Source organism: Equus caballus, chromosome 13 (genome assembly GCF_041296265.1).
Source record: "Equus caballus isolate H_3958 breed thoroughbred chromosome 13, TB-T2T, whole genome shotgun sequence".
In the NCBI taxonomy this organism is placed as follows: domain Eukaryota; kingdom Metazoa; phylum Chordata; class Mammalia; order Perissodactyla; family Equidae; genus Equus; species Equus caballus.
The window spans coordinates 50,530,573-50,553,900 of NC_091696.1; the positions used below are offsets into that span (position 1 = coordinate 50,530,573).

The following is a 23,328-nucleotide window of genomic DNA, read 5'->3' on the forward strand; positions in this document are numbered from 1 at the left end:
ACTTGCACTGGACCACGTGGTCCCACCCCTCTGTCTGGGTCCAGTTTGAGGGGCCCTTACTAAGCGGGTGGCACCTGAGTTCCTGAATACTGTGCAAATCCCATCTGAAGGGAGGACCCCCACTGGGAGAGCTGGAGTTAGTCCTCTCCACTGCATGCCCCCAACCAGACGGCAGCCCAGGTCAGGGGTGTGGTGTTCAATTTACAAATCATGGCCCAAGCAGCTTCCATTATTTTCAAAATACTTGATTTTGGAATCTAAATTTGAGGAAACTTTCTAAGATGCTAGTTTTAACACAGAGCTTCGAGTCTTGAGTTTTAATGTAGATTAAGCCAGGTAAGAAGGAGACCACTGTCTGGCACCACCAACCCCTTTGTCCACCCAATCCAGAAAGGGAAAGCAAGGCCACAGCCCTCCAGTGTCCATCTGGCCATCCTTGCTCAGTCTGCTCGCTTCTCGCATCCTTGACACTCTTCTGAAACAATTCCACCAAATAGGAAGGCCCTAAGCCTGTGTTCAGACAAGAAGGGGTGAGCCGTCTGGGCCCTGGAGGAGCAACTCCCGGCCAACCCACGGGATGTGCAGCCCTTTAACGTGGTCAGTGGAGGCATCCTTTTCAGGTCGTCCTGGAATCCAAAACTTTGGTACCGACACATCCTCCTGGAGTCCACGTCCCATGCAATCTAGATGCCAAAGGATGCAGCCAAGGGTGTGGTCCGTGAATGCTAACCCTGTGCTTGGTGTAAGGAAATTCTGTAAGAGAGCTGGAAAGCCCCAATGCTATGTCTCATGCTGTAAACTTAAGAGGAGAAGAAAAAAGTCCTATATTTGTGATCAAAAAGAGGAAACTTGAAATGTGCTGGTGTTTATAATAAAAGCTGGTAAAATTGCCTGGTTCAAAGATGGTTCCAGTTGGCTGATGACCCTTAGAAATAGCTTAGCAGCCGATCACAAGATTGAAGGGACCCAGTTGTTCATCTAGTGCATGTGTTTATGTTTTTGGGAATCTAGCATGTTAAAAACAGGAATAGAATGCAACCTCTGGATAAGACAAGGTGGAGAGACTTCTGCTTCTAAGATCTCTGGTGGGAGACAGGTAACTTTCTTCTTCTGATTGCTATAAGATGGAAGTGAGGATTTCATTTGAGCCAAAACGTGCTTTTAGCACTGCATGGGCAAATAAGCTACTCCGAAAAAGGAAAGTGACCTTTCATGAGGAGTTGAGTGTAGGTTGGTAACCATTGTGCCACCAGGAAGTGCTTCAACCAAGGACAGTGCCAGGAAGTAAACGCTACAGTCATGCCACCTTAGCAGGTAGATGCACAAGAGCAGGTAGGAATGGGGACAAGGTCCACCTGGGATCGTAAAGCCATATCGCCCCTTCCCAGGATGTCCCATGTTCATTCCACTGCATTGCTGGAGTGTAATATGGTGCAAAGTCAAGAGTAAGGAAGCAGGTCAGTTACAAGATACTAAATTTAAGTGAACGTGGCTCCCAGGCTAACAGAGACAAGCCTGGGGAGCTTTGATGAGTAGGTGAGAGGGCAGACGATGCTTCCCACGTGCTCGCACCTTTCTGTAGAAGATTTCCTAGGACCGATGGACTGATAGCACTGTGAAATTACTTCACTAAACTGAAAAACACCAAGGGCGCTGACAGCTTAGAAGACCTTGATGAAGGAAGCGGCGCAGATGCTGAGGGGGATTAGGAAGAGACTGCGGAGTGAGAGTTCAGGTCCCAGGAAGCAGGGGCTTGAGGCATCTGTGAGGTCGAGGGATCAAGAATTAGTACCAACCTTGTGGCAGTAACTGGGCACCAGGGCCTCAGCCTCAGCCTGAGCAAGCTCCCTAGACTCTGCTTTCCTGTCTGAATAGAAAATAATTCTTCTTGGTAACAAGTGCCATTTAAATGAAGTATTAACTCCTTTGCCCTGGCCACAAGGTAGGAGGCGGTGACTTGCCTGAGTTCAGCAGCAGCAGGGAGCAGATGTGGGCCACCCAGCCCTGAGCCACACTCTACACCTCAAGCTCCCCTCCCAGGGAAGGACATCTGGACACAGGTTTGGGGCCCACAGGAGAGGGAGGGTGGTTTCATGAGCTGCTGCACAGGCAGTGGCAGGGGTCTGCTGATGGAGGGAGAGTCGGGAGAAGCTCGCGTCATGGCCGTGCTCCCAAAGCCAGGAGATGCAGAGAAAGGGGCAGGAAGTGAGATAGGCCGGGGGCCACGCGGGAGGCATTCAGAGTTAACAGGTGTTCAGCAGCCAGAACTGGTGTCACCAGTGAAAGCTAGACCACTGCAGGCAGGAGCACAGAGGACTGAGCGTCACAGGAGGCCGATTCTCATTGTTCCCAACCCTCTAGAGACACTCGAGTTTCCTGGGTGGGGAGAAGGGGTCCTCGTGTGGGGAGAGGGCAGCAAGTGTCAGAAATGGCCGGAAAGATGTGAGTGAGCACCAAGCCAAGGCCCCTTTCCCTCCAGGACAGGCAACTTCAGGAATCCTTCCCCCCTCGACACATCCCTGCTGCTTCTAGTTGACGTTAAAATAAGTAGGCTTTCTTGAAGCACCGAGTGTGTTCACTCAGCAAATGTTTGTTGAGTGGATCCTAGGCACTGAGATCCAGCCCTCGGAGAACTCAATTGATAGAGACAAACTACTCCCGGAGAAAGGTGCTAAATGGTGCTAGGGCTCCAAGCCAGGGCGCTGAACCCAGTTGGTTCTGGAAATGAGGAAGATGTCTCTTCAGGTCCTTGCACAGTGCTCCGCAGTTTAGGAAGCATACGTGCTTCTTGACACTGTGTGTATTCCTCAGGACAGCATTTCTCCAGCTCTGATATGCACGTGGACTATCTGGGGTCTTGCTAAAATCCTGATTCAGTGGGTTTGGGGAGCCAGGCAGGGGACTGAGTTTCCAAGTTTCTAACAAGCTCCCAGGTGAGGCTGCTGCTGCTGGCCCTCATACACTTTGAGTCGCAAGGTTATCAGGGACCAAGAACAAACTATCTTGACTTTGAAACTGCTTTAGTCTTAATGTTCCCCAGCCACATGGGTGTAGGGAAAAGGGGTTTGGTCAAGTGGCTCTTTGGCCTCACAGAATTCGTTCTGAGCTGGAAGCTTCTGTCACCTTTTGTCCTCATGGGCCTCCTGCCTTCCTCAAATCCCTGAATAAGAATGTGGCAGGACCACTGGCAGCGTGAGGTCCTCTGGATGGGACAGGAGTCAAGCAAGACCCAAGCTGCAAACAGCCACTGTGGGCTTAAAACCCTGAGTTACCTGGAAAGAACGTCCCCGCTGTTTTGTTTGCCCCCAAGGGACAAAGAGGTGCATCCTGACTGTGAAGTACATTTGTAAAAAATGCAGATTGTGAGGAAAATAAAAAAGGGAGTCATGTCGTGCTTGTTTTTCCCAAGAAGTAGGATGGGCGCCTCGCTCCCCAGCCGGCCTCTCAGACCACAGAAAACACACTCTTGCACGTTCTTCGGCACCCTATGGAGTAAGTGTCGGCTCAGTCCCCTCCTTCCTGTTTCCTGAACTGCAGGCTCCGCACCCATCACTCAGAGGGGAACTGGTGATGCTGATGGACCACGGCCCCCTCTGCCCTGTGCCTGGGGGGCGTTGCCACCTTCAGGGGAAATACCCAATGGTCTGCATTTCCACCCTGCCCTCCGATATCCCATTGGACCAGAGGATCCTGACGAAAGGGAAGCTCTTTACACCTGAGGAGCCGCAGTCAGTCTTGGGCAGGGGAACTCTGTGAAAGCCACCCACCTGCTGGGGTCTGACCCCAGGCGCTGCTCAGGATACCACCTGGGCAGGGGCTCTGTCTGGAGTAGAGGTCCATGGCGCCCAGACAAAGGGCCAGTCCTTGAGGGAGGCGGGACCTCACCAGCATGGAGCAGGCCTTTGAGGGATGGGGCCCTGCAGCCACCAGGAAGCCATGCTGAGCAGAGAAGGGGCCTGCTAGCAGGCAAAGCCTCCCCAGGCAGCCTCTCCGCTCCCCACAGGCGTCAGATAAGAATGGTGGCTCCAGGAATCACAGGGCCTTCGGCATGGCCAGAACACACACATGCACTTGCACGCAAGCACGCATAGACCAGAGTTGCTTTTTCACCCTGTAGCATCTCTCAGACCAAACTAATTTTCATTTATCTTCTTTCTCATAAGCAACAGACGTGGTAGACTTAAGATGTGGTGGGCATTCTTTATTCCATTGCCTCAAATGGCATCATCCACAGCTGGAAAAAAAAGTGTGATCTGAGCTCTTTGCCAGGACGGAAGGCCTCTTTCAAAATGCCCTCGAGGTTAGTTCACCCAGTGGTATCCCATAGGAGAAATTTCCAGGAAGAAATGCAGGGGGAGAGGTTGCCTCCTCCTCCACTCTGCCTTCCCCAGAGCCAGAACCTCTCAGAGGAGGCCCCTGCAGGGATCTTTTGTGGTTGTCCAGACTCAGCTCTGTTTTACATTTATCATGCTGGATGGGGAGGCTGGGAACCCACTAAGATGGCCCCTCCTGCCCCCCCTGCAGGGAGCAGAGACGGTGTTCACAGTGGAAGGGCCTGTGAGGAGAAGGGGTTGCTAAGGGCTGCCCAGCCATGGGGTGGCCAGGGAGCCCCCTGGAGGGCACCAGACTGACTGCTGATGCTGTGGGATGAAAAGAAAGGCTTTGCGTCCATTCAGCTCTACAATGTGGGAGTCTGTGGAATCAACTTGTGAGATTCCCAGTGTCCTTAATTGGTGAATTAAAAGTGGCCACTGGCAGGGGCTGATCCCATGATGTAGTGGTTAAGTTTTACACACTCCACTTTGGCAGCCGGGGTTCACAGGTTTGGATCCTGGGCATGGACCCACACCACTTGTCAGCCATACTGTGGCGGTGACCCACATATAAAGTGGAGGAAGACTGGCAGCAGATGTTAGCTCAGGGCCAGTCTTCCTCAGCAGAAAAAAAAAAAGGCCACTGGCAAAGCAGAATGAGCCATTTGGAGAAAAAGCCTCAGAGTCATCAAGTAAAAGTGGAAAAGTTCTAGTTGGCTGGCCCGGTGTTGCAGCGGTTAAGTTCACACGTTCTGCTTCAGTGGCCCGGGGTTCACCGGTTCAGATCCTGGGTGCGGACATGGCATCACTTGGCAAGCCATGCTGTAGCATGTAGCAGGCATCCCACATATAAAGTAGAGGAAGATGGGCACGGGTGTTAGCTCAGGGCCAGTCTTCCTCAGCAAAAAGAGGAGGATTGGCGGCAGATGTTAGCTCAGGGCTAATCTTCCTCAAAAAACAAAAAAAGGGGGCCAGCCCCGTGGTTAAGTTCGTGCACTCTGCGTCGGCGGCCTAGGGTTTCACTGGTTCGAATCCTGGGTGTGGACATGGTACCGCTCATCAAGCCATGCTGAGGGAGCATCCCACATACCACAACTAGAAGGACCCACAACTGAAAATACACAACTATGTACCGGGGGGCTTTGGGGAGAAAAAGGAAAAATAAAATCTTTAAAAAACAAAAAATGTTCTAGTAAGTTCCAGGCCAGGTCCTGCTAAGTGGCTACAGCTGCCTCCATGAAGGGCCACAGGTCTTGCTTCTGGCCAAAACTCACCATCGGCACATGTGTACGTGGGGTCAGAGCCCGGGTTCCTGCCATATCTAGTTGTGCTGCCTCGGACAGGTCTCTGAAGTTGGCAGAGGACTGGCATTCATCAAACAGAATGAGATAGTTGTCAAGCGAATCAGCAAAATATGAGGTTTCTGAGTTCCAATCCATGCTGGGTTGGTGTCAAAGTCCTACAAAGGGTGAAAAAGACATTAGCGAATGCAGAAAACCCTGTGCAGGTGCCACCAGGCCATTAGTTATTTCTCTGAATTTGAACGTTTGATGCATTGGAAACCCAGGGAGAGTTACTGCCTCTGAAGCTGCAGCTGCCCTTCTCCCAGAGAGGGTCTGCACAGGTCTGCGTCTGCCAGGGGAAGTCCTTGCTCCAAGGCCTGAACACTAAGACAGCTACAGAAGAGATTTCAGACAACACCCAGTGTCTGCAGGACCGTCTGGGATTTTCTCTCCTTGCCACCCCCATTTTTTAGCTTTAAAAATAAGCTGCCTTACAAGAGGGTCCATTAAGTGGGGGAAAATATCCCATCATCCCTGGGACCTTTCCATGCCAAGAAGTATCCTTCAGCCACAAGCCTTTCCTCCTCTGGGAACTCCCAGGACGTTGCCTGATGAGGGGAGAAGTTCACCCAGAAATTGGTGCCTTGAACAAAGAAATGAAGAAAAAGGGAGGCAGTTGAAATTGGTTTTTCTTTGCAGTGGGCATTTTTTTAAAAAACAGTGGTAGGGGCTGCCTCAGTGGCATTGGGGTTAAGCTCGGCGCACTCTGTTCCAGTGGCCTGGGTTTGCAGGTTTGGATTCTGGCATGGACCTACACCACTTGTCAGCCATGCTGCGGTGGTGATCCACATATAAAGTGGAAGAAGATTGGCACAGATGTTAGTTCAGGGCTAATTTTCCTCAGCAAAAAATAAATTAAAAATTTAAAAAACTGTGGTAATATATACAGAACATAAAATTTACCATCTTAATTATTTTTGTGTACAGTTCAGTGGCATTAAATACATTAATATTGTTGTGCGCCCATCACCACCGCCCTCTCCAGAACTTTATTCATCTTGCAGAACTGAAACTCTGTCCCCAGTAAACACTAATACCCCATTACCCCCCCACCAGCCCCTGGCAACCACCCTTCTACTTTCTGTCTCTATGAGTGTGATGACTCTAGGTACCTCATATAAGTGGAATCATGCAGTATTTGTCTTTTTGTGACTGTCTTATTTCACTGATCACAATGACCTCAAGGTTTGTCCATGTTGTAGCAAGAGTCAGAATTTGCTTCCTTTCCAAGTCTGAGTAATACTCCACTGTAGGTATATAACACATTTCGTCTACCCATTCATCCATTGATGGACACTTGGGTTGCGTCTACCTTCTGGCTGTTGTGAATAAGGCAGGAAGTATTTTTCACAGCCCTCACCTCACCTCAGGGGAAGGCAGTTGAGGAGGATGATTATAATTTTTTACGACTTCTGTTTGAAATATTGTTGAGTTTTGATGTGTTGTTTTGTTTTCTCAGATTTAAGGAAATCTTTTCTCTTATGCTAACTATGACTTACAGCAATTAGTGAAATTATACCTTTATGAGCAAAATTGAAACATTTATCTTTTTCTCCCTACCTGATCCCTCCAGAATTTGGAAACTCTTTGTGAGTATGGTTATTTTGTGGCAATATAGTTATTTGCATAAGTTCAATAAGAATTTGGTCTCCTTATAACAGGACACATTGGTTATCTTACCAAGGCTTTGACTGGAATGTCATATTTGAGAGAAACATACAGGCTCAGATATGACAACACAGCTTTTCAGGAACAAAGATTGGACTTTCTGGAACTAAAGCCACTTGGAAATATGGGCCTGGTACCTTGTTTACAGAGATTCTGGCAATCTTACCCGGTAAGTAAGGAAGCTTGCTTGTCTGGCCGGTGCAAGGAACCTCAGAATATTTGGGGGGAACTCAAGGAGAGAGAAATCCACCCAAATCTGTAGGTACTACAGGGAAAATCTGACGGCAAGTCCTTGGCTTGGCTTTTCTGGCCTCGAGAGGCCTTCACAGTTCAATCTGAGATTCCTCATAAAAGAATTCCAGCAAAGCAGATTTAAAAGAGCCTGTATAATCAATTACTATTCTTGCTGCACTTATGTAAATAATTGGCAGACCAGTTAATCTTAATTTGGCTATCTTTTATAAAAATGAGGGTGATTTTAGAGAGAAAAAATTGTTTCAGTAGAAGGTATAGTACACATTCATGGATATTAGACTCTAGCTCTTCTCTTCTGCAAGATTCATCTGTTACTAATCATAATGTTTCCTTGTGGCCATCCATCTCTGATACCTGGGAGTTCCCTGGCCACAAGCAAACCTTTTCCTTCAACACTACTGCCCAAATACTAACTAGATTTGCCTTGTCACAGGTGGATCATAAACAGCAAGTTCCAAAGGTAAAGTCCCCAACTTATCGATACACACAGGATGGACTATATCAAATTTGGGACGAATATATTTGGCTCACTCCTACTAGTGATCAACTCAGTAAAAGGCCACTCTATGTTGGGAACAAACCAATCACACCTGTAATACATGGCCTAATAGCACCCGACCTATGGGGAAAATTCCCTGTCATATGTGTTCTCATATCATAACCTTAAAAAATACTGATTGGTTTGGGACTGACTGGGATAGACGGCCCAGCACGCGTTGGTTAGCCCCTAATGGCACTCGGTGGCTATGTGGCTCCAACTTATGGCCTTGGCTGCCACCTGGATGGATTGGACGATGCACTCTAGGCTTCGTCTGGATGCAAGGTAGAACTACGTTTACTGTAGTTACTCCTCCTGCTAACCTACCCAACCTGCAACAGCGCTGGACCCGCTCTGTCTTCCACTGGTATGATCATCTTTCCTCAATTTTCCTTCCCCAATTAGGAATCCAAAGTGTCATCTTTCACATGGAAGTCCTAAACAAATTTACTATGAAGGCATTAAATGATACACAACATAGTCTTTCGCTGCTCGATTTAAAAGTATCCCAAATGCGTAAGGCAGTCCTCCAAAACCGAATGGCACTGGATGTCTTGACAGTAGCACAGCGGGGCACCTGTGCCATTATAAAAACTGGATGTTGTGTCTATATTCCTGACTACCATCAAAATATCTCCAGCTTCCTATCTGATATTTGCCACCAAATTAAGTCCATGTCTGACCCTGCCCTATCTCTAAATGACTGGTTGAACTCCTGGTCAGGACCAGGTTTCTGGACTGCTATCAAAACCTATTCATTGGGTTAATCATACTGCTTGTATTTCTTATTATAATTTGTTGTCTGTTTCGTTGTTTGTCTTCTGCATGTCAACAAAGTTTCACCTCCTGGACCACCTCTCGTCAAATGATTCTCTCATCTCCAGAGGCTCTGGATGCCTTGTCAGCCTTGGACTCCACGGGCCCAGTCTTCCGGTCCGCTGAACCTCCTACCTTTACCTATGGCCCCATTTAGGGACAGCGCTACGACTTTGTACAGCCGGAAGTAGTTACAGAAGACTGACTATCGTCCATGTCCCCAAAAGATTTCAGGGCCAAATGGGTTCAGGGGGGGTTTATGATGTGGATTAAGGCTGCCCCAGCTAGAGAAGCCCAAGGTGACCTGGCCTACATGCCAAACTATATGACCCGGTGGATTTTTTTTATGGTATGAATTAGGGCTGCCCCAGGGAGAGAAGCCCAGGGCATCCTCACCTACATGCCGATCTATATGGCCAGATTCGTATCTAAAAGTTATATGACCGCACAATAACCAGACTCCATCTGCACTGAAATCATTTAATGACTTTTTACATCATTTCTTTTTCCAGTAAAAATAAGTCACGTACCCATGCCTTATAAAATTAGCACTAACCCTCAACTCAGGGCAGCAGCAGGAGCTCTGACTGACCATGGGTCCTGTCCCCATGCTACTCCACACTATTCTCTAAATAAAAGAGCACCACTGCCAGATCTTGAAGTCCAAGAAATCTTTCTTTCGACTCCTCGGCTCACCGACCCCGCATCACAGTGACTTCTGGAGAAGGAATGGGCAGCCTCGTAGTGGCCACTGTAGTGGTCAGGAGACCCAGGGGGGTCTCCGCCTCCCCTCCCCTCCTCTGCTTCTCTCTCTCCTCTCCCCAACCAGCTCTCTGCCAGTCTCCCACAGTTCAACTCAGGTACATCTGCTTCTAATCATTTTTCCCTTCTTCCAATTTCCTTATCTGCATAGACGCTGAAATCTGCCCATGTTCCTCTCAAGACTTCTCTTGGATCCCTGGGCACCTTAAAAAGCCCCTGTTCCCCGGGCTGCCAGAGGACCCAGTATCGCAAAGATCTGTGACTGAGGGAATGTCTCTAAAGGCCACAGGCCAAGAGAGGATGGAAGGCCCTGGGAGGTGTGTCTGGAGCCTGGATCCTGCCTGTCTGGGCAGAGGCCCCCCATCTTTAACTGAAGCCTAGGTTCCCTCTTGCCTTTGCCAAGTACCACTTCACTTCCTAAAGTCAAAGAGCTCTGCATACTAGAGCTATTGCCTCATAGACCAACGGGGCAGCTCTTACAAAAGAGCTGGTTTCCTGTGTGAAGTGAACAACAAATGAAATATGAGGCTGAGACCCCTCAATTCCCCCCCGGAGTAGCTGCAGGGACATCCTAGGAACAGCTCTGCCTGTGATGGGCTTGGTGTGTCTGGAGTGTGGTGAGGGAGGCAGGCAGGGCTCAGGTAATGCAGGGCCTGGGGGCCAAGGCAGAAGAGGTTTGGAACTGATTATGATGCGGGGTCGGTGAGCCGAGGAGTCGAAAGAAAGATTTCTTGGACTTTCAAGACCTGGCAGTAGTGCTCTTCTTATTTAGAGAATAGTGTGGAATAGCATGGGGACAGGTCCCATGGGCAGTGAGAGCTCCTGCTGCTGCTGCATGGGGACAGGACCCATGGGCAGTCAGAGCTCCTGCTGCTGCCCTGAGTTGAGGGTTAGGGCTAATTTTATAAGGCATGGGTACGTGACTTATTTTTTACTGGAAAAAGAAAAGACGATGTAAAAAGTCATTAAATGATTTCAGTGCAGATGGAGTCTGGTTATTGTGCGGTCATATAACTTTTAGATACGAATCTGGCCATATAGATCGGCATGTAGGTGAGGATGCCCTGGGCTTCTCTCCCTGGGGCAGCCCTAATTCATACCATAAAAAAAATCCACCGGGGGGTTGGCCCCGTGGCCGAGTGGTTAAGTTCGCGCGCTCCATGCAGGCGGCCCAGTGTTTTGTTGGTTCGAATCCTGGGCGCAGACATGGTACTACTCATCAAACCACGCTGAGGCAGTGTCCCACATGCCACAACTAAAAGGACCCACAACAAAGAATATACAACTATGTACTGGGGGGCTTTGGGGAGAAAGAGGAAAAAATAAAATCTAAAAAAAAAAAAAAAAAATCCACCGGGTCATACAGTTTGGCATGTAGGCCAGGTCACCTTGGGCTTCTCTAGCTGGGGCAGCCTTAATCCACATCAATTCTAAGTGTGCAGGGAAACCACTGGAGGACCCTGTATGATCTGGCTGCGTAGAGAGAACACTGGGCCAGTCAGGAGGCTGAGAGGTGAGAGAACTCTTCCATCCAAATCTGCCCACCTCTGTTCCCCTTCTTAATTGCTTAAGCCTGGAACTTGGGGGTCATCCTGACAGCTTGCATGTGGAAGCTTCCCTGGCACGCCCCCTCCCAGCGCCCCAACCATGTCCAGGTCCCAAGGGGAACACTCTCCTGGCTCCTGTACTTTGCAGCTCCTGTCCCAGTCTCGAGTAACTTTTTCGTCCAATTATTGGATCGTGGCAGCAGTGTACCTCAAAATCACCCGGGGAGCGGCCTGGGCCTCACTTCAGGAGGTGCCGGAGAATCTGCATTTTCCGCGGTTTGGAACACTCTGTGAGAAAGGGAGTTGACGTCTGAATCCCACTATGCTCTTTATCTCCAGCGGGGCGAGGGAACTGGAATGAATGAATACGCCCAGTGTCTTAGGTGGGGTTGGCTCCTGAGTTCACATTTTGGCGTAGAGTCAAGCCTGAAATTCTCCCTTTCAGTCCTTTTAGTCCTTGGTTGGAAGAAACTGACTTCCAGCGGCTTGGACTGGCGGCCCGGGACTTACAAAGCCCCAGAGCTGTTAACTGCTTCTGCCCGGGCACCGCCCTTTCACACCCTCAGGTTGGGCCCGAACATCTGTCCCATTTTAGGGATGCACAAACTGAGTTGCAGGCAGCCGGCGAGTGCTTTGAGCGCACGGCCCGTCGCCCTTGACAACACGACACAAGGTCAAGGAGGCCCCGTCCCCAGGACCGACTGTCTCAGCGCGGGCCGGCGGCGCCCGCGCTACGGAGGCCCCCGGCCACCCGCTGGCTCAGGCAGCGGACCGGGCAGCCCGGCGCGTGCCGTGACGTCACCGCGCCGCGCCCGAGGAAGGCCCCGCCCTGGCCCCGCCCCCGCTGCGTGTGGCTGAGCTGGGCGCTCGGGAGGACGGACATGGCGCGCGAGTTGAGAGCGCTGCTGTTGTGGGGTCGCCGCCTGCGGGCGCCGGCGCTGGCGGCCTTCCCGGGAGGTGAGGGCGGCCGGGCGGGCGGTGGCGGGGACGTGCGGGGCCCTCTGAGGCCTCGAGCCCGTTCCTTTTCCGTGGGAGGCGCGGAGGACTCTGTGAGATTGGTGCGCCCAGCGCGCGGCGAGCGGCGCCCAGGAGCGCTCAGGGCGACCTGGTTTCACCCGGCTCAGCCCCGCGCCGGACTGTCCAGGTCCCCCTCCAAGTAACGCGGTTGTGCCCCGGCCCGCGGGACTCCAGCAGGAGCTTCTGCCGAGCTCCTCAGGCCTGGGCGAGGCGGGGGCGCGCGCTTCTCGCTGCGGAGCTTCGCGAAGGCAGTTTCGGGGAGTGAATTCGGAGGGCGCGTGTTCGCTGGGAACGGACTTCACCAGGGTGCTCCTTTAAGCCCCCTTAGCTGTGCCTTCATTCCTCCCCGCCCCCGGGTTGTTTTGTACACGAGTTATGCATGAGCCACTTGCCCACTTGTGTACTCGGCGCAAATCCGAGTGCCCACTCCTCCCGGCACGGCACACGGCCGCGAGCCACGCTGAAAACCGGCACCCCGGGCCCTTATGTGCAGCCCGTGGACTCCGGGTTGTTGACCGCCGTATGGGCAGGGCCAGGAATTGGTAGGTACTCAAATAAATGTTGAAAAATAGAATGACCGTAATCTCTGATTTCTCCCCACTCGGAAGTAACCACGGGTGGACGTCTGAGCCTTCCTTCCAGTCTCTGCACGCTCAGTTACACACACGTATAAATAGACATATTTAACTGTTTTTAAGTAGAAAGGTCTAAACCATATATGCCTTGTGCTGCAGAATTTGTTTTAAAGCTCCCAGCATGGCTTACACATCTTTTCGTGTCAGTTTGCACCCGTCCACGGCTTTCCAATGGCTGCTTAGTATTCTATATTATGGACATGTCGTTATTTACTTAATATCATATTAATGGACGTAATAAAGATTATTTCTGGGTTCTTTGGTTGTTACAATGCTGTGTAGAATGGGCGAGTATTTAAATCTTTGTGCACATGTATGGCATTTCTTTAGAAGTACAGAATTCGAGTTTGAGAATTGATGGTTCACAGCCTTTGCATATTTGAAATGTTAGCTGATCTTGCCAAATTGCTGTCCAAAAAGACTTTATGAATTTTTATTCCCATAGGCAAGGAATGAGACTACCTATATCAAGGCATCTTCTCTAACACTGTGTATTACACCTTTTCCAAACCGGTGGTTTATAAAGCTATGTCTTATTTAATTTACATTTGCATGGATACTAGTCAGTAAGAATGCTTTTATTTGTTTAATGGCCAGTTGTGTATCTTCTGTAAATTTCCTCTTCATATCTTTCATACTTTTTTCTGTTACCTGAGTTTTAAACTTTGATGTAGTCTTTTTTTAAACAATGATTTTTTAAATAACATGCATTAACAAATAAGACAACTGTGAGTTTTATTACTGTTGCTTGTATCCATCATTTTCCTTCTTTTTGGGATTTATTTCCTGTTTTACCAGAGTATACCCTTGTGTTCATTTTGCAGAAAAATTCTTTGGGTTGTAAATTTTCTAAGCCATACTGTGTCTAACAAGATTTTTATTTTGCCCTCATCCTTGTATAGTAGTTTGGCTGGGTATTGTATTCCGCGTCAATAGAATTTTCCTTCAAAGAGTGATGATACCGCTCTATTGTCTTCTGGCACTTTTGTTACAGATGAGCAGTCGTATCAATTTGATTCGTTTCTTTTGTGGCTGACTTCCCTCTGCCAGAGGTTGATTTTTTTTTGTCTTTATTTATTGTTCATGTTCTAAGATGTTCTGAGTGTGTGTGTTTATAATTCATTTTTTTACCACATAGTGTCACTTCCATTGTGAAGATACGTCAGTTTTCAGCCCAGCCAATTTTTGTTCTGTTTTTTTAATCTCTTTCTCTTTATCTGTGTCCTCTCCTTCTGCAACTTGTGTTGTAATGATTCACGCGTTCTTTTGCTTGAATCCAAGATACAGACCTGTTCTTGGAAGCCTCCTATATTGCAAATGCCCTTGACATTGTCACCTATGTGGATAAATGTGAAGGTACAGTTGTTTGGATGGATTGAGTGATTGGTGAATTTAGCCAAGAAAATATGTCTTATACAATGCAGGGGAGAATGTGGTTATAAGAGAATTCACCTAAACAGAAAATTCAGAATCCTCTTATATTTTCTTCTCTTTTCCTGGGAAAGTATTGCCAAATTTTAGCATGTGCTTGGCTTCACATCCAGGACTCTGACCTCATGTCCCTATGATGCCAGTTCTTCTCATCCTTAGAATGTCTCTGTGAAGTGTGGGATAGAGTCTCTGTGGACTTTTTATTTTTCATTGTTACTCATTACTTAGTTGATTTAACAAATAGGTTTTGAATGCCCTCTGGGACTTCAAAGATGATGTGACCCTGCTGTCGGGGTCATAGGTTAGTGAGAGCACATGGCTGGCTGCCAGGCAGTGTATGGGGCCACTTTGGAGGCATATGTGACGTGCCAGGGAGCGCAGAAACACGTGGTTACCTACTTATGTAAGTTTCACAGAAGAGAGGCTGTACAAGTTGAGTCCTGAAAACATCAGGTGCAGGGTAAGGAGGTGCCTCTGAATAATTTGATTTGACAGAAACTGGGAGTATGTGGGAATGAGGGTTAATGAGGCTAAAAACTATGTCCTTTCTCTTCTGGGAGATGTAAACTCGTGGGTAGGAACCACATCTTTCTGTAATCATCAGGATAGTCACGGCGCCACACCTGGGCCAGTACTTGGAGTCCCCAGCTGCAGTCACTGCAAGGTCCACACACACCTGACTTTCTACATGCCCTCAGCGCTAGGTGGCCGATTACAGGTAACGTCGTCTCTCGTGAATCTTAAGTTGACTGATGGTTGGAACCAACAATATTTCAACCAAATAGTTCTTTCCCCTGGTAAAATGTGGTTAGTCATTATAGCAGCAAGGGATATCAGAAGCTGGTAATCTGGAAAATATAATGTTGATAAAAATATAAACTGCCATCAGACCTTTTCACCAGAGCTCCAGCAAGTATCAGAAGTAACTGAGGGCCGGCCCAGTGGCACAGCAGTTAACTTCGCACGTTCTGCTTCGGCGGCCCAGGGTTCGCCGGTTCGGATCCCGGGTGTGGACATGGCACCGCTTGGCAAGCCATGCTGTGGTACGTGTCCCACATATAAAGTAGAGGAAGATAGGCACGGATCTTAGCTCAGGACCAGTCTTCCTCAGCAAAAAGAGGAGGATTGGCAGCAGATGTTAGCTCAGGGCTAATCTTCCTCAAAAAAAAAAAAAAAAAAGCTGATTTGCTGGAAGACAAATGAGAAAGCTGCCTCCCCAAGAAGAGATCCAACCCTGAGGATTCAACGACAGCCTCGCTTTCCAAAAGCAAATGCAATTGTGTTGTAAGGCAGGGAGGGTAGCAGGTTGGTCATTTCGCGTGGGTATGTAGCTGCCATGACCACCACAGTCTCTGAACCCTGTTTCCTAATTGCCCCAGACTGCCTTGTTCTCACCATTGATGTTACCAGAACAAGAGCGTGAGGCAGCCATGGTAGGACTGGTTGGTGCTCCAGTTAATGTCTTATGCCTTTCTCTAATGTTCTCTGTAAGCTGGAGCCTTTGCTGGAATCTTCTGCCTTGGAAACGAGAGTTGTAAAGGGTGGGGAGTCCGTTCCAGGCACCAGAAAGGTCAGAAGAGCAGGGTTCCCCTCTTTGTTTCAGGGCTCAAGCATTGCAAATTTGTTTTATTTCCCCACACTGACCTCACCTGAGCCTTGTCCAGCTGCAGCCTCCCATTTGCTGCTCTGATTCTTCTGTTGATTTATTTTGCTGTCTTCCTCTGCTCTCACTTTGGGTCCCATACTGTTTAATTTCCACCCTCAACACTTCTTGTGCTGCAGCCTTCACAAGAATTCAGGCAAATTTCCAGTGTTCCCACGCTGTTCTTTTCAGGAAAAGAGGAGTAGCACTTGCCAGTCAGATTTCGCTCTCGGGGAAACAGCTATTTATGTTGCTAATATAATGTGACAGTTTAGGTTTCTATCCTTAACTCCTTGCGCTCTGATTGACATTGCCACCCATATAACCCATGGTGCTGTGGTAGGCGCTGAGGGCCCTCGCCAGCGAAGCATGTAGGCTGAGGAAGGAGGTGTGGCGTGGCTGCCGGAGAGGCAGCAGGTAGCCCCTTGGCATGAGGGCGTGAGAGCTTGGGTAGGAACAGGGGGCCGGAGCTATCTGAGCTGTCTGCAAAAGAACAGACCAACCCAAATGTAATAGATCAGCAAAGCTAGTAGTTGGCCAGAACTAAGACAAAAGAAAAATCTCCGAGTGTTTTGCTACCCCTGGGCAAGAAGAGAGGGAATGCAGCTTGAAGGATGAGGGAGGGAGGTTAGGTTGATGAGAAAACGGTAAGAAAATAAACATTTCTCACCCCTCAGATGTCAAATACCGGGTCGTAACAGGGCAAAGGTGATTTCCATGAGGGAGACTTTCTGAGGCCAGTGGTGGTGGTTGCTGTCTCAAACCAAAATACTGTGAGATCAGTGAAATGTATCCAGTTCACACTCAAGTGAAACACTGTAGGTTCAAAGCCAGAGACGTTCTTGAATTGCATTTTTGGTGCCCTCAGTATAGCTAGCTAGAATTTTGTTTTTTTTGACTTTCAACACCATTTTATTTATTTATTTATATTGCAGTAACATTGGCTTGCAACATTATATAAATTTTGGGTGTACATCATTATATTTTCATTTCTGCGTAGATCACATCATGTTCACCACCCAAAGACTAATTACTATCCATGACCATACACATGTGCCTAATCACCCCTTTTGCCCTCTTTCCCTCCCCACTTCCCCTCTGGTAACCACCAATCCAATCTCTGTCTCTGTGTGTTTGTTGTTGTTTTTGTCTTCTGTTTATGAGTGAGATCATACGGTACTTGACTTTCTCCCTCTGGCTTATTTCACTTAGCATAATACCCTCAAGGTCCATCCATGTTGTCACAGATGGCCAGATTTCATCCTCTTTTATGGCTGAGTAGTATTCCATTGTGTATATACCACATCTTCTTTATCTGTTCATCCCTTGATGGGCACCTAGGTCGCTTCCAAGTCTTGGCTATTGTGAATAATGCTGCAGTGAACAGAGGGGTGCATATATCTTTACACATTCGTGTTTTCATGTTCTTTAGATAAATACCAAGCAGTGGAATAGCTGGATTGTATGGTAGTTCTATTCTTAATTTTGGGTGGAATCTCCATACTGTTTTCCATAGTGGCTGCACCAGTTTGCACTCTCACCAGCAGTGTATGAGAGTTCCCTTTCCTCCACATCCTCTCCAACACTAGTTATTTCTTGTATTGTTAATTATAGCCATTCTGACAGGCGTGAGGTGATATATCATTGTAGTTTTGATTTGCATTTCCCTGATAATTAGTGATGTTGAACATCTTTTCATGTGCCTGTTGACCATATGTATATCTTTTTTTTTCTTATTTTTTATTTTTTTGAGGAAGATTAATCTTGAGCTAACATCTGCTGCCAATCCTCCTCTTTTTGCTGAGGAAGACTGGCCCTGAGCTAACATCTATGCCCATCTTCCTCTACTTTATATGTGGGACACCTGCCATAGCTTGGCTTGCCAAGCGGTGCCATGTCCGCACCCAGGATCCGAACAAGCAAACCCCGGGCTGCCAAAGTGGAATGTGTGCACTTAGTCGCTGCGCCACCAGGCTGGCCCAAAAGCCATCTGTATATTTTCTTAGGAGAAATGTCTGTTCAGATCTTTGCCCATTTTTTAATTGGGTTGGTAGTTTTTTTGTTATTGAGATGTATGAGTTATCTGTATATTTTGGATATTGACCCCTTATCAGATAAATGGTTTGCAAATATTTCCTCCCAATTGTTAGGTTGTCTTTTCATTTTGTTGATGGTTTCCTTTGCTGTGTAGAAGCTGTTTAGTTTGATGTAGTCCCATTTGTTTCTTTTTTCTGTTGTTTCTCTTGCCCAGTCAGACATGGTGCTTGAAAATATGCTGCTAAGACCGATGTCAAAGAGTGTACTGCCTATGTTTTCTTCTAGAAGTTTCATGGTTTCAGGTATTACATTCAAGTCTTTAATCCATTTTGAGTTAATTTTTGTGCATGGTGTAACGTAATGGTCTATTTTCATTCTTTTGCATGTATCTCTCCAGTTGTCCCAATACCTTTTATTGAAGAGACTTTCCTTTCTTCATTGTATGTTCCTGGCTCCCTTGTCGAAAATCAGCTGTCCATAGATGTATGGTTTTATTTCTAGGCTCTCAATTCTGTTCTGTTGATCTGTGTGTCTGTTTTTGTGCTAGTACCATGCTATTTTGATGACTGTAGCTTTGTAATATATTTTGAAATCAGGGAGTGTGATACCTCCAGCTTTCTTCAGGATAGAAATTTTCTTAAACACCGTCCTGTTCTTTCTTGATATGGAACACTTCCCTTTTACTGGGAAGCTGCTGTTTGCTTAGTCCACAAAGAAGTTCTGTAGCATTTAGTAAAGGTAGATTTCAGGGTGTTTACTTCTGGTATGGCTGGTTATTTCTGCTAAAGCCCCTTGGAATTAAAGACCATGAGAGTTGTAGCTCAGGGACCAGTGTCTGGTAAGGGGTGTCATCTCTGCCCTCTTTTTAACCAGGTGAGTGCCCATAGGTCAGGTCAGTTGAATTCAGGTGTAGCTGAGTCATGGATGTGACTAATTTTAAAAGAATGGTTCGGTTATTTAGCAGCCATATAGTCAAGAAATGTGATTAGAATATAAAAAATTAATTTTGAAGTAGCTAAAATGAATATCATATTTTAAAAAAGCAGAAAACTATATAGCAGTACTATTAAGAACAGATAGAAAGGTTGACATCTTTCTAGTGGACTTGGACATCTCAGGTAGCTGATGTGGCGCTGTGAGGGAGAAAGGAAGAGAGCGCGTCACCACTGCAGTTCACACACGCCAATATTCTAGCGTTTACAGGGAATGGAGCACCCGAGGGAATTTTCCATGAAGCTTACTTTTAAAGTAGTAAAACGTATCATTTTTACCATTATGATCTGAAGTCTTTTTTTTTTTTGAGGAAGATTAGCCCTGAGCTAACTGCTGCCAATCCTCCTCTTTTTTCTGAGGAAGGCTGGCCCTGAGCTAACATGTGTGCCCATCTTCCTCTGCTGTATATGTGGGACGCCTACCACAGCATGGCTTGCCAAGCAGTGCCATGTCCGCACCAGGGATCCGAACCAGTGAACCCTGGGCCGCCAAACAGAGCATGTGCACTTAACCGCTGCGCCACCGGGCCTGCCCCTGAAGTCTTTCTAAAGCACTTTTTCTTTATTTTTTATTTTTTTCAATTTTATTTTTTCAATTTTTTTTTTTTTGAGTAAGATCAGCCCTGAGGTAACCTCTACTGCCAATCCTCCTCCTTTTGCTGAGGAAGACTGGCCCTGAGCTAATATCCATGTCCTTCCTCTACTTTATATGTGGGATGCCTATCACAGCATGGCTTTTTGCCAAGTGGTGCCATGCCTCCACCTGGGATCCAAACCGGTGAACCCTGGGCTGCCAAAGTGGAATGTGCATGCTTAATGGCTGTGCCACCGGGCCAGCCCATAAAGCACTTTATCTTTGGATGGAACCTAACTGAATCTTTCTTTGATGTTTTCAGGGTCATTATTGTGAATGGTAATTTACAGTCTTCTGTGGTAATACACAGGCCCCTGCAGGGCCACTGGGATGTGCTGGCTCCTTGTCTCTAAGATGTCCCCGCTCTGAAACTGCGTTTTGAGTGTCCTTGTGTTTTCAGTCTCTGTTACCCTCCTTTAACTTGCCGGGCCTCCCTGGGGCCGTGTTCCCTCCTCTCCTCCTGGTTTTCAGATGTGGGCCGTAGGAGGATTGTGAGTGGGGGCAGCAGTGTTGCTTGGGTGCAGCTAGGGGTATGGATTTTATGGCCTGTGTTTTGACTGTTCCCTTTTTGTCTTGTTTCTTTGTGTTCAGGGAGTTGATGTTTCTTGTTGGAGTGTCAGTATAGCTTAGTAGAGAATGATTAGAATAGACCCTGAATCATAGGCAGGTTTAAGAAGCAGTGAAAATATTAGAGAATGCCAAAGGTAAGAACTAGAGATTTTTGAGGGAATACAAGTCTTTATTTGATACATAAGTAGAAAGTGAAGAGCTTTCTGTCTAGAGTATTGATAGACTTAAATCTTACCTGAAGTAATTACAGAACTTCAGAAACAAAATGTTTGGAGAAATTTCAGAGGTGAATAGCTAACCTGTGGTATCTGGTGAAAATTGAAAAGTAATGAAAAAAATTGAGAAATAATGAAACTCTCTGAGTTGACTAAAGCAGAGAATTTCGTGCTTATGAGCATAAAACTATGGTAAAATAATTGGAAGCATTCTGGGGAAAAAAGAGGCTACATTCCAAAGAACTACAGTTTTTTGAATATGATATTTCCAGTTTGTGGGAGAGCATTAATCTGCTTTTCGCTGATCTGGAAGTACCTTTAGTTTACAGAATTTTAAACTTACAAAGTAAATGTATTTATTTATTTATTTATTTATGTGAGGAAGATTGTTGCTGAGCTGTGCCAATCTTCCTCTGTTTTATGTGGGATGCCACCACAGTGTGGCTTGACAAGAAGTGCTAGGTCTGCGCCTGGGATCTGAACTGGCAAATCCCAGGCCACTGAAGCAGAGTGCATGAATTCAACCACAATGCCACGAGGCCAGCCCCACTAAATTTCTTTTTTAAAAAATATTTTACAGGGACTGGCCCCGTGGCCGAGTGGTTGGCTTCATGCACTCCGCTTTGGTGGCCAGGGGTTTCACTGGTTCAGATCCTGGGTGCGGACATGGCACCACTTATCAGGCCGTGCTGAGGCGGCGTCCCATGTAGCATGACCAGAGGCACTCACAACTAGAATATGCAACTGTGTGCTGTGGGGCTTTGGGGAGAAGAAAAAAAAAGTTAAAAAAATATTTTACAGAATCTGAAGCTTTAAACTTAGAAATGTTTAGGCTGAAATTAGATGAGTGAATTTCAAACTTTTTTCTTCATGGGCTGCCTGTAAGAAATGCATTCACATTGTGACCTGCTATACAAATATATGTATACTGTACTAATATGTGTACATGTTTAGCTGAAAGTTTTGTAAATACCCTTATTATGCTATGCATTCTTTTACTTTCCATTTCATTATTTTAAAAAATTCTAGTTTAACCCACTAAATTGATTTCATATCCAATGAGTCACTGATCTTGACCTGTGGTCTGTGAAACACTTCGTGTTGTGTGGCTGTGCTTTCTGAGAAAACAACCACATGTCTATCAAGGGCCTGCTCTGACTCTGGCATGATTATGGGAAACTTAAAGACATGAGACAGTCACAGGCTGAGCCCTCTGGGACGTCTCCTACATAGTGCAGCAATATCAGTTCATTAAACAAACATCTGTTGTGCCTGCTGTGCGCCTGGCACTGCCCTGGGTGCTGTGGGCTGCCCATGGAACAAAACCGACAAGAATCCTGGCCCTCAATGGTGCTGGCGTGGAGTGGGGTCGGATGCAGATGAGTCAATGCTGGCCGGATGTTACATAATCAGTTCTATGAGGAAACCAAAGCAGGGAGGGGATCCCAATAGAAATCGGGTGGTCGCTGAAGACCTCCTGTGGAAGGTGGTATTTAAGTGAAGCCTGGAAGGAGGTGAAAGTGTCTGAAGAAGGGCATTTCAAGCAGAGGGAGCAGCCAGTGCCAGGGTCCTGAGGCAGGAGTGGGCTGGCATCTTGGAGGACAGCAAGGAGGCCGGGGCCAGCGCTGGGGGCGCCCTTGAGTCTAGTTGTAGTAGTGTGCTGCTATGTCTGTGTGTCTGTGACTTCACAGATTGAGATTTGGGTGATGGGTAAGACTAGGTATTAAATTAGAATTCAAGCTAACTGCGTGGGCGTTTTCTGAGAAAATCTTTTCTGCATTTTTCTTTTTTAAGGGTTTTAATTTTTCCTTTTTCTCCCAAAGTCCCCCGGTACATAGTTGTGTATTTTTAGTTGTGGGTCCTTCTAGTTGTGGCATGTGGGATGCACCTCAGCATGGCTTGACAAGAGGTACCATGTCCGCGCCCAGGATTCGAACTGGTGAAACCCTGGGACGCCAAAGCAGAGCGCACGAACTTAACCACTTGGCCACGGGGCTGGCCCCTCTGCATTTTTATTGATGAGAAAATAGTGCTGTTTTCTGGAACAAACTGGCACAGTGAAAAAATCTCCTTCCACCATCCCCGGCGGTGCCAGGAAAAGCTTCTGCAGCACTGTGCATGTACCCACCCTATTCCGTTAGCGAGGAAGAGAAACTAAACTACCCTGAGTCTTCTTAGACTTTCCGTGTAACCTGTTGTGGGGTTCATTCCACATCGAGGCCTGGACTCTAGTGTCCCAGTGTGGGCACCCCTCCACTTGTTTAATCCTCTCCTGATGGACAATTAGGTTGTTTCCAGGCTTTTGTTCTTTTTAAATCACACACGGCACTGCCAATGGGTTTTCACAGCTTCACCAGCCACTAGCATAGCAGGATTTTTAAAATCGTTGATTTTGATAGTGAAAATACTGTCTTGTTTTAAAATGTGTTTCTTAGTTATGAATGTGGTAAAGCATCTTTTTCTGTGATTCAAAGCCATTGATATTTCTCGTTTTTGTGAATTACTGTTTTTCTCTTGTGCTGTTGGCCTTTTTCTTATAGCTCTGTAAGCGATCTTGCTCTGTTGAGGAAACCAGCCCTCTGCCGTGTGTTTCAGATTTTTTTCCCTAGTGTGTTTGCCTATGGACTTTAACTTTTTGGTAGTAAGTTAATTTTTTTTAAAAAAAATTAAGAAATATTTTTAATTGAGCTATAATTAATATATAAACATTATATTAGTTTCAGGTGTACAACATAATGATTCCATGTTTGTGTATACTGCAAAATGATCACCACAGTAAGTCTAGTTAACATTCATCACCTCACATAGCTACAAATTTCTTTTCTTGTGATGAGAACTTTTAAGATTCTTTTATGTTTACTTTTATGTGGTCCATAAATTTATGGTTCTTTGGGCTATGTGTCTTATTTAGAA

The 23,328-nt window shown here is 46.9% G+C and overlaps 1 protein-coding gene and 1 long non-coding RNA gene across 3 annotated transcripts in view; one reads left to right on the forward strand and one right to left on the reverse strand.

Moving 5' to 3' along the window:
• Positions 1-229: 229 nt before the first annotated feature.
• Positions 230-12,015, reverse strand: LOC138917180 (uncharacterized). 2 transcript variants are annotated; one of them, XR_011424840.1, is made up of 4 exons: positions 11,451-11,918; positions 5,588-5,772; positions 4,111-4,234; positions 230-1,762 (listed from the first exon to the last, which is right to left on the reverse strand). It is a non-coding gene; the product is annotated as an uncharacterized lncRNA (long non-coding RNA). The 2 variants fall into 2 exon arrangements; XR_011424842.1 differs by lacking the exon at positions 4,111-4,234 and having other exon boundaries at positions 233-1,762; positions 11,451-12,015.
• Position 12,016: 1 nt separating this feature from the next.
• The window catches only part of TRAP1 (TNF receptor associated protein 1), a 54,719-nt gene continuing 43,407 nt past the window's right edge, over positions 12,017-23,328 (forward strand). The window contains exon 1 of the mRNA XM_005599008.4: positions 12,017-12,199. Coding sequence (XP_005599065.3) covers positions 12,124-12,199 — 76 coding nt within the window. The 5' untranslated portion in view covers positions 12,017-12,123. The remainder of the gene's footprint in view (positions 12,200-23,328) is intronic.